The sequence below is a fragment of the Hemibagrus wyckioides genome, linkage group LG07 (assembly GCF_019097595.1).
Source record: "Hemibagrus wyckioides isolate EC202008001 linkage group LG07, SWU_Hwy_1.0, whole genome shotgun sequence".
NCBI classification, from domain to species: domain Eukaryota; kingdom Metazoa; phylum Chordata; class Actinopteri; order Siluriformes; family Bagridae; genus Hemibagrus; species Hemibagrus wyckioides.
In genome coordinates this window covers 4,961,806-4,974,111 of record NC_080716.1, presented here as the reverse complement: position 1 = coordinate 4,974,111, position 12,306 = coordinate 4,961,806, and the positions used below count along the sequence as shown (strand labels likewise).

Below are 12,306 nucleotides of genomic sequence, written 5' to 3'. Positions count from 1 at the left end.
GGGAGGGGGAGGGGGGGGGCAGAGAGAAAGAGAGAGAGAATCTGAATGAACAAAAATCCTCCACCTGTCTCACTCTTTTCTCTCTATCTTCTCCCTTGTACATCTCTCATTCTCCACCCTTTTACTGTCTCACTCTCTCCTCTGTCACTGTCTCACCCTTTCTCCCACCGTCTCAATTTTGTGTCAGTTTTCCAGTCTTTGTCTCACTCTGTCTCTCTTTGTCTGTTTCTCGGTCCCATGTGGACCTGTCTCACTCTCTCACTCTATGTCTGTGTCTCAGTCCTATGTGGACCTGTCTCACTCTCTCTCTCTGTGTCCGTTTCTCGGTCCCATGTGGACCTGTCTCACTCTCTCTCTGTGTCCGTTTCTCGGTCCCATGTGGACCTGTCTCACTCTATGTGTCTGTTTCTCGGTCCCATGTGGACCTGTCTCACTCTCTCACTCTATGTCTGTGTCTCAGTCCTATGTGGACCTGTCTCACTCTCTCTCTCTGTGTCCGTTTCTCGGTCCCATGTGGACCTGTCTCACTCTCTCTCTCTGTGTCCGTTTCTCGGTCCCATGTGGACCTGTCTCACTCTATGTGTCTGTTTCTCGGTCCCATGTGGACCTGTCTCACTCTATGTCTGTGTCTCAGTCCTATGTGGACCTGTCTCACTCTCTCTCTCTGTGTCCGTTTCTCGGTCCCATGTGGACCTGTCTCACTCTCTCTCTCTGTGTCCGTTTCTCGGTCCCATGTGGACCTGTCTCACTCTCTCTCTCTGTGTCCGTTTCTCGGTCCCATGTGGACCTGTCTCACTCTCTCTCTCTGTGTGTCTGTTTCTTGGTCCCATGTGGACCTCTCTCTCTCTCTCTCTCTCTCTCTCTCTCTCTCTCGGTCCCATGTGGACCTGTCTCACTCTCTCCCCCGGCCTCACCATGAGCTCCACCCCAGCCGGCACGACAATGGGTCTGAAGGAGAGGGAGTGAGGGCAGATGGGTGTGACCATGATGGCAGGGACGTTGGGGTGGATCATGGACGCTCCTGCTGCTGCTGCATATGCTGTGCTTCCTGTGGGCGTCGACACAATTACACCTACAGATAGAGAGGGGGTGGAGTCACAGTGTTAGGGGGCAAAAGAATCACTTACACGAACCTCATACCATAGTAACAGGATAAAGTGTGCATGTCCCAAACCAAACAAACACCCTTAAACCAGACACACTTACCGTCTCCCTGGACAGAGGTGATGAGACGTCCATCCAGGTACAGGTCAACGTTAGACAAGTAAGAGGAGGGACCTCTGTCCACCACCACCTCATTCAGCACCTACACACACACACACACACACACCTTCTTATATAATCAAGTCTGACTGATTTGTACGTTTGCTAATTATACACACAGAGACATGATGTATAGTGTGTGTGTGAGTGTGTGTGTGTGTGTGTGTGTGTTACCTGTAGCTGTAGTGTAACAGGGTTGGTGTGTGTGTGTGTTACCTGTAGCTGTAGTGTAACAGGGTTGGTGTGTGTGTGTGTGTGTGTTACCTGTAGCTGTAGTGTAACAGGGTTGGTGTGTGTGTGTGTGTGTGTTACCTGTAGCTGTAGTGTAACAGGGTTGGTGTGTGTGTGTGTGTTACCTGTAGCTGTAGTGTAACAGGGTTGGTGTGTGTGTGTGTGTTACCTGTAGCTGTAGTGTAACAGGGTTGGTGTGTGTGTGTGTGTTACCTGTAGCTGTAGTGTAACAGGGTTGGTGTGTGTGTGTGTGTTACCTGTAGCTGTAGTGTAACAGGGTTGGTGTGTGTGTGTGTGTTACCTGTAGCTGTAGTGTAACAGGGTTGGTGTGTGTGTGTGTGTTACCTGTAGCTGTAGTGTAACAGGGTTGGTGTGTGTGTGTGTGTTACCTGTAGCTGTAGTGTAACAGGGTTGGTGTGTGTGTGTGTGTGTTACCTGTAGCTGTAGTGTAACAGGGTTGGTGTGTGTGTGTGTGTTACCTGTAGCTGTAGTGTAACAGGGTTGGTGTGTGTGTGTGTGTTACCTGTAGCTGTAGTGTAACAGGGTTGGTGTGTGTGTGTGTGTTACCTGTAGCTGTAGTGTAACAGGGTTGGTGTGTGTGTGTGTGTGTTACCTGTAGCTGTAGTGTAACAGGGTTGGTGTGTGTGTGTGTGTGTTACCTGTAGCTGTAGTGTAACAGGGTTGGTGTGTGTGTGTGTGTTACCTGTAGCTGTAGTGTAACAGGGTTGGTGTGTGTGTGTGTGTTACCTGTAGCTGTAGTGTAACAGGGTTGGTGTGTGTGTGTGTAACACTGCCGTTTTCCTGGTCCCTCTGAAGTGATCCTTTGAGGACCTTGACCTTCAGGCGACTCCGCAGCACCACAGCAGCATTACCTAGGCAACACACACACACAGACACACACACACATCTTTGTACTGTAGAACAGACCCGGTGAGCAGCATGACCCACTTTGCTGGGTTCCTGAACTCTGTTCTGTTAGACTGTAATGACCGGAACTTCCTAGAACACACACACACATGGCCACGCCCCCTTTTCTCTCACAGACTGTGCGTACCTGCTAACACTTTGTCCACTTCAGTCTTATACGACTCGAACTTAAAGGGTGTGAGGAAGCCGAGTGAGCCGAGGTGGAAGGCCATAACGGGGGGGACACTGCCCTGCACACACACACACACACACGCACACACACACAGCGTCTTTATACCAATAACACACAACACAGAAGTAAACAGTCGTGTAATGATGTCTGACCTGGAAGAGTGATGAGGCATACAGCAGTGTACCGTCTCCTCCCAGACACACGATCAGATCGATACAGTCTGAGATATCGTCAAACCCTACACACACACACACACACACACACTCATTTACAGGGGTATTTAACATAAAGTGTTTATGAAGGAGCTGTACAGCATAGTGTACTGTAGTATAGTATAAATTGACTGATTAGCCAAAACATTATGACCACCTGCCTAATATTGTGTTGGTGCCCTGACCCGTCCTGCACTGTGTATTCTGACTCCTTTCTATCAGAACCAGCATTAACTTTGATCAACAGTAGCTCGTCTGTTGGATCGGATCACACGGGCCAGCCTTCACTCCCCACGTGCATCAGTGACCCCTGACCATCCATGACCCTGTCACCGGTTCACCACTGTTCCTTCCTTGGAGCACTTTTGATAGATATTGACCACTGCAGACCGGGAACACCCCACAAGAGCTGCAGTTTTGGAGATGCTCTGATCCAGTGGTCTAGCCATCACAATTTGGATCTTTTGGTCAAACTCACTCAAATCCTTACACTTGTCCATTTTTCCTGCTTCTAACATCAACTTTGAGGACAAAATGTTGACTTGCTGCCTAATATATCCCCCCCACTAACAGGTGCCATGATGAGGAGATACTCAGTCTAGAGCTGGGCGATATGGCCAAAAAACTGAATCTCCGATTTTTTAAAAACAAAATTTGATTTTCGATTTTAAAACGAAAATTTTTATAAAACACTAGAGACTATAGAATAGATTTTTTTAATTTGAGCAAAAACAATATAACCAAACATATGAACTGCTAATGTGGACTAAAAGTGCAAAATTACTTTCGCTAACAAGTTTTTGTTTCGTTGTTTTTATTGTTAATAAAAACAATAATCAATACAACATAAAAACCTTTTTTGGGGATTTATAAAATGCAAGAATTCACCAGTCTTTACAAGTTCTAATTATTCTAGTAAAATAAAGTAATATAACAAAATATGAGGGATTTGTAAAGTGATTTTACAGACTGCAGACTTAATCAGACTTACATCACTTTATAAAATAAATATTTAACACCTGGAAAAAATCCCTGAAGAAAAATAATTTTGTAAATCAGTTCAACACGCAACTAACACGCGAAATAAACTAACACATTAAATAAACTAACATTAAATAAACTAACATTAAATAAACTAACGCTAAATAAACTAACACGCGAAATAAACTAACACATTAAATAAACTAACATTAAATAAACTAACATTAAATAAACTAACACGCGAAATAAACTAACACATTAAATAAACTAACATTAAATAAACTAACGCTAAATAAACTAACACGCGAAATAAACTAACACATTAAATAAACTAACATTAAATAAACTAACACGCGAAATAAACTAACACGCGAAATAAACTAACGCTAAATAAACTAACGCTAAATAAACTAACACATTAAATAAACTAACGCTAAATAAACTAACACATTAAATAAACTAACACATTAAATAAACTAACACATTAAATAAACTAACACGCGAAATAAACTAACACGCGAAATAAACTAACACGCGAAATAAACTAACGCTAAATAAACTAACGCTAAATAAACTAACACATTAAATAAACTAACGCTAAATAAACTAACGCTAAATAAACTAACACGCGAAATAAACTAACACGCGAAATAAACTAACACGCGAAATAAACTAACACGCGAAATAAACTAACATTAAATAAACTAACGCTAAATAAACTAACGCTAAATAAACTAACACGCGAAATAAACTAACACATTAAATAAACTAACATTAAATAAACTAACATTAAATAAACTAACGCTAAATAAACTAACGCTAAATAAACTAACGCTAAATAAACTAACACGCGAAATAAACTAACACATTAAATAAACTAACACGCGAAATAAACTAACACATTAAATAAACTAACATTAAATAAACTAACATTAAATAAACTAACACGCGAAATAAACTAACACATTAAATAAACTAACACATTAAATAAACTAACACGCGAAATAAACTAACACGCGAAATAAACTAACGCTAAATAAACTAACGCTAAATAAACTAACACATTAAATAAACTAACGCTAAATAAACTAACACATTAAATAAACTAACACATTAAATAAACTAACACGCGAAATAAACTAACACGCGAAATAAACTAACGCTAAATAAACTAACGCTAAATAAACTAACGCTAAATAAACTAACACATTAAATAAACTAACGCTAAATAAACTAACACATTAAATAAACTAACACATTAAATAAACTAACACGCGAAATAAACTAACACGCGAAATAAACTAACGCTAAATAAACTAACACGCGAAATAAACTAACACGCTAAATAAACTAACACATTAAATAAACTAACGCTAAATAAACTAACACGCGAAATAAACTAACACATTAAATAAACTAACGCTAAATAAACTAACACGCGAAATAAACTAACACATTAAATAAACTAACGCTAAATAAACTAACGCTAAATAAACTAACACGCGAAATAAACTAACACGCGAAATAAACTAACACGCGAAATAAACTAACACATTAAATAAACTAACACATTAAATAAACTAACGCTAAATAAACTAACGCTAAATAAACTAACACGCGAAATAAACTAACACGCAAAATAAACTAACACATTAAATAAACTAACACATTAAATAAACTAACACATTAAATAAACTAACACATTAAATAAACTAACGCTAAATAAACTAACGCTAAATAAACTAACACGCGAAATAAACTAACACGCTAAATAAACTAACACATTAAATAAACTAACACATTAAATAAACTAATGCTAAATAAACTAACACGCGAAATAAACTAACACGCGAAATAAACTAACGTGAAATAAACTAACACATTAAATAAACTAACGCTAAATAAACTAACACGCGAAATAAACTAACACATTAAATAAACTAACGCTAAATAAACTAACACGCGAAATAAACTAACACATTAATAAACTAACGCTAAATAAACTAACACGCTAAATAAACTAACACGCTAAATAAACTAACACGCGAAATAAACTAACGCGCGAAATAAACTAACGCGCGAAATAAACTAACACGCTAAATACACTAACACATTAAATAAACTAACGCTAAATAAACTAACACGCTAAATAAACTAACACGCTAAATAAACTAACACGCTAAATAAACTAACGCGAAATAAACTAACACGCTAAATAAACTAACGCGAAACAAACTAACACGCGAAACAAACTAACACGCTAAATAAACTAATGCTAAATACATTAACACACTAAATAAACTAACACACTAAATAAACTAACACGCTAAATAAACTAACACACTAAATAAACTAACACACTAAATAAACTAACACACTAAATAAACTAACACGCTAAATAAACTAATGCTAAATACATTAACACACTAAATAAACTAACACACTAAATAAACTAACACGCTAAATAAACTAACACACTAAATAAACTAACACACTAAATAAACTAACACACTAAATAAACTAACACGCTAAATAAACTAACACACTAAATAAACTAACACGCTAAATAAACTAACACGCTAAATACACTAACACACTAAATAAACTAACACACTAAATAAACTAACACGCTAAATAAACTAACACGCTAAATACACTAACACACTAAATAAACTAACACACTAAATAAACTAACACGAAATAAACTAACACGCTAAATAAACTAACACACTAAATAAACTAACACGCTAAATAAACTAACACGCTAAATACACTAACACACTAAATAAACTAACACACTAAATAAACTAACACGAAATAAACTAACACGCTAAATAAACTAACACGCTAAATAAACTAACACGCTAAATAAACTAACACGCTAAATAAACTAACACGCTAAATACACTAACACACTAAATAAACTAACACACTAAATAAACTAACACGAAATAAACTAACACGCTAAATAAACTAACACGCTAAATAAACTAACACGCTAAATAAACTAACACGCGAAATAAACTAACACATTAAATAAACTAACGCTAAATAAACTAACACATTAAATAAACTAACACGCTAAATAAACTAACACGCTAAATAAACTAACACGCTAAATAAACTAACGCGAAATAAACTAACACGCTAAATAAACTAACGCGAAACAAACTAACACGCGAAACAAACTAACACGCTAAATAAACTAATGCTAAATACATTAACACACTAAATAAACTAACACACTAAATAAACTAACACGCTAAATAAACTAACACACTAAATAAACTAACACGCTAAATAAACTAACACGCGAAATAAACTTACGCGCAAAATAAACTAACACGCTAAATACACTAACACATTAAATAAACTAACGCTAAATAAACTAACACATTAAATAAACTAACACGCTAAATAAACTAACACGCTAAATAAACTAACACGCTAAATAAACTAACGCGAAATAAACTAACACGCTAAATAAACTAACGCGAAACAAACTAACACGCTAAATAAACTAACACGCTAAATAAACTAACACGCTAAATAAACTAACGCGAAATAAACTAACACGCTAAATAAACTAACACGCGAAACAAACTAACACGCTAAATAAACTAATGCTAAATACATTAACACACTAAATAAACTAACACACTAAATAAACTAACACGCTAAATAAACTAACACACTAAATAAACTAACACACTAAATAAACTAACACACTAAATAAACTAACACGCTAAATAAACTAACACGCTAAATAAACTAACACGCTAAATAAACTAACACGCTAAATAAACTAACACGCTAAATACACTAACACGCTAAATAAACTAACACGCTAAATAAACTAACACACTAAATAAACTAACACGCTAAATAAACTAACACGCTAAATACACTAACACGCTAAATAAACTAACACACTAAATAAACTAACACGCTAAATAAACTAACACGCTAAATACACTAACACACTAAATAAACTAACACACTAAATAAACTAACACGAAATAAACTAACACGCTAAATAAACTAACACACTAAATAAACTAACACTAAATACACTAACACACTAAATAAACTAACACACTAAATAAACTAACACACTAAATAAACTAACACGAAATAAACTAACACACTAAATAAACTAACACACTAAATAAACTAACACTAAATACACTAACACACTAAATAAACTAACACACTAAATAAACTAACACACTAAATAAACTAACACGAAATAAACTAACACACTAAATAAACTAACACACTAAATAAACTAACACTAAATACACTAACACACTAAATAAACTAACACACTAAATAAACTAACACTAAATAAACTAACACGCTAAATAAACTAACACACTAAATAAACTAACACGAAATAAACTAACACACTAAATAAACTAACACGAAATAAACTAACACACTAAATAAACTAACACGAAATAAACTAACACACTAAATAAACTAACACGCTAAATAAACTAACACGCTAAATACACTAACACACTAAATAAACTAACACACTAAATAAACTAACACGAAATAAACTAACACGCTAAATAAACTAACACACTAAATAAACTAACACGCTAAATAAACTAACACGCTAAATACACTAACACACTAAATAAACTAACACACTAAATAAACTAACACACTAAATAAACTAACACTAAATAAACTAACACGCTAAATAAACTAACACACTAAATAAACTAACACGAAATAAACTAACACACTAAATAAACTAACACACTAAATAAACTAACACTAAATACACTAACACACTAAATAAACTAACACACTAAATAAACTAACACGAAATAAACTAACACGCTAAATAAACTAACACGAAATAAACTAACACACTAAATAAACTAACACACTAAATAAACTAACACTAAATACACTAACACACTAAATAAACTAACACACTAAATAAACTAACACAAAATAAACTAACACGCTAAATAAACTAACACACTAAATAAACTAACACGAAATAAACTAACACACTAAATAAACTAACACGAAATAAACTAACACACTAAATAAACTAACACGAAATAAACTAACACACTAAATAAACTAACACGAAATAAACTAACACACTAAATAAACTAACACGAAATAAACTAACACGCTAAATAAACTAACACACTAAATAAACTAACACGAAATAAACTAACACACTAAATAAACTAACACACTAAATAAACTAACACGAAATAAACTAACACACTAAATAAACTAACACGAAATAAACTAACACACTAAATAAACTAACACGAAATAAACTAACACACTAAATAAACTAACACGAAATAAACTAACACGCTAAATAAACTAACACACTAAATAAACTAACACGAAATAAACTAACACACTAAATAAACTAACACACTAAATAAACTAACACGAAATAAACTAACACGCTAAATAAACTAACACGCTAAATAAACTAACACGCTAAATAAACTAACGCGAAATAAACTAACGCGAAATAAACTAACGCGAAACAAACTAACACGCGAAACAAACTAACACGCTAAATAAACTAACATGCTAAATAAACTAACACGCTAAATAAACTAACACGAAATAAACTAACACGCTAAATAAACTAACGCGAAACAAACTAACACGCGAAACAAACTAACACGCTAAATAAACTAATGCTAAATACACTAACACACTAAATAAACTAAGACGAAATAAACTAACACGCTAAATAAACTAACACGCTAAATACACTAACACGCTAAATACACTAACACACTAAATAAACTAACACACTAAATAAACTAACGCGAAATAAACTAACACGCTAAATAAACTAATGCTAAATACACTAACACACTAAATAAACTAAGACGAAATAAACTAACACGCTAAATACACTAACACGCTAAATACACTAACACACTAAATAAACTAACACACTAAATAAACTAACACGAAATAAACTAACACGCTAAATAAACTAACACGCTAAATAAACTAACACGCTAAATAAAATCAAACAGGAGCCAGACAGGATTTTACATCCGTGTATACGGCACAATCAGGGGCGAGTCTAGGATTTTAATTTAAGGGAGGCTCCGCCCCCAATGAGGGTATAATAGTAAAAAATATAAATAAATAAATAAAATAAAATAAAGGTTTGACTAACAGGGTAGGATGGGAAACTTATTGTTTGGCGGCAGACTTTCGGCTCCTCCTCGTGTTTCAGCGTGTATGAAGAAACCTGAAGAAACCACGCCTCTCTTAGAAACAAGCTCTTTGCGTCGCAGAACTACGGAAGCTCGCTCTGACTAACCAAAGTGAAATCGGAAAATCAATTTTCGGTTTTTCAACATCAAAATAAACCATAAATTTGGATTAATCGATAATAACGATTAATCGCCCAGCTCTAACTCAGTCTCTAGTCTTATTCACTTCACTGGTCAGTGGTCAGAGTGTTATGGCTGACCGGTGAGTATATAGTATGGTGTAACTTATCCACCTTCTCTGAAGGTGCACAGCTGTCTCCTGATGCTGCAGAACGACTCATCTGCCACCAGAGCTCCATCCTCCACCACCTTCTTCTCCACATACACACTCAGACCTTTCTCCTGAGAAACACACAGAGGTTTAGTACACAGCTGTTTAAAACTCAGTGGCTTAAACTTAGTACAGAGCTGATGATGAAGATGATGATGATTGTGCTGATGATGGTGATGATGATGATGATGGTGAAGATGAAGAGCCTACTTGGATGAGGAAGCTGCACAGCTCCTTAAACGGCTCCAGCAGGTTCTCGTCTCGGATCTTTCGGATCACCAACACGTTGAGTGCCGGCTTGTTCCACACCAACCTCTGACTCACTGGGTCCTGGATGTGCCTAATACACACACACACACACACACACACACACACACACACACACACACAGCAGCAGCATAATGTGGGACTGTAGATTAGATTAAATCATTCTCCATTCTGCTGGCAGTTAATGATGTACACTGAGGTTTGGGACATGGTGTGTGTGTGTGTGTGCGTTTCGTACATGATGGAAGTCGGGTTGGGCAGGATGCAGGCTTTGGGTCCGAAGTGTGTGCTGGGATACGGTCCGTGGAGGAAGTGTGCTCTCCTGGAAGCAACAGGAGGTCAGTGTTACAGCAGTAAAAATGGTCACGGTCAGCTCTCTGCACTCTCTCTCCACTCTCTCTCTACCTGCACTTGTCCAGCTTCTTGGTGGAGCTCTCGCTGGTCTCAGACACATCATGTGACTCGGCGTGTCCTCCTGGCCCACCGCCCGGACACACCCGGTCCGCTCCGTTCGCCCTCCGCCGACTCCTCCTCATGTCTCTCCGTCTCTTTGGAGAGCTCTTCTGATTTTCGGCACCACCACGGCTCAGTTCTTCTGCTGCCATCTGGTCAGGCCGGTTCTCACCCGGACACTCCATCCTGAACACACACACACACACACACACACACACACACACGAACACACACATGAACACACACAATAATCCCATAGACTAATGATTGCAGTTTAAAAGGTCAGAAAGTCCATTAATCTTCAATCCAACAACAACTAAACCACCCACTCTAAACTCTCTCCTCAGGGTTAAAGACTAGTTTTTTTGGTTAAAAGTTTCCCCCTCCAGCACTGACCGGTCACTGGACCGGTCACTGTCACCGGTCAGAAAAACCCAAACCCAGAGACCTGAGGCTGGACAGGTGGGGCTGTCACTCTGCAGCAGATTAACAGAATGACGTCATCTAAACTCGATCTGATGCCGTTCATCTGCACTAGTTATTATTATTATTCCGTTAATAATAATCCAGTAGAGTTTAACACACTTACACTCACACTCACACTCACACTCACACACACACTCACACTTACACACACACCGATTAGATGAGAACGCCGAAGCCGCCGCAGACTGCGTCATAAACAAGCGACGGGAGTGTTGAACGCCCTCCTGTTCCCTACAGAAGATTAGCTAGGTAGCTAGCTAGCTAGAATGATTTTCCTGATTTTCAAACAGTTTTGGATCGTATACCGGACCGATATTAACCACAAATCACAATTAAAATCATCTTAATATCAATATTAAAAGAATCATTTAGCATTCAGCATTCTCTGGGAAGATGGTTTACAATTAGATTATAAGGGGGAAAAGCTAACCCGGATATTGATGGTGCGTTCGTGCTGGTCATCCTGCACAGATTTTGCGCAGATTGTTGCGCAGCAGCAACAACAAGAAACAATGACTTTAAATCGTTTTATTGTGAAGTCGCACAAATCTTCTTCTTCTTCTTTTTTTTTTAAACAAGGTATATTTAGTGAAAATATGTTTCTGTTCACATTGTGGGGTAAAAAAAAACAGCAATTAGAGAGTAAATTATGGCGTTATTTATTGAATACAGAGAGAAATCCTCCAGGTTGTTGTGACTTAGTTATAGATTTTTTTCCCAATTAATTAGACAAAAGACAGTTAATTGTGATAA

General features: G+C 36.7%; 1 protein-coding gene across 6 annotated transcripts in view; it reads right to left on the bottom strand.

The window, feature by feature from the left end:
- Positions 1–12,003, bottom strand: part of nadkb (NAD kinase b) — an 18,586-nt gene extending 6,583 nt beyond the window's left edge. The window contains exons 1-10 of one of the 6 annotated variants that reach the window (XM_058394542.1): positions 11,984–12,003; positions 11,020–11,253; positions 10,853–10,936; positions 10,558–10,687; positions 10,310–10,418; positions 2,746–2,831; positions 2,549–2,651; positions 2,242–2,366; positions 1,207–1,306; positions 915–1,072 (exon numbers count right to left, since the gene is read on the bottom strand). In XM_058394542.1, coding sequence (XP_058250525.1) covers positions 915–1,072; positions 1,207–1,306; positions 2,242–2,366; positions 2,549–2,651; positions 2,746–2,831; positions 10,310–10,418; positions 10,558–10,687; positions 10,853–10,936; positions 11,020–11,252 — 1,128 coding nt within the window. In that variant the 5' untranslated portion in view covers position 11,253; positions 11,984–12,003. The other 5 variants (XM_058394540.1, XM_058394537.1, XM_058394539.1 and 2 more) reach the window with 5 other exon arrangements.
- Between the last annotated feature and the right edge of the window lie 303 nt (positions 12,004–12,306).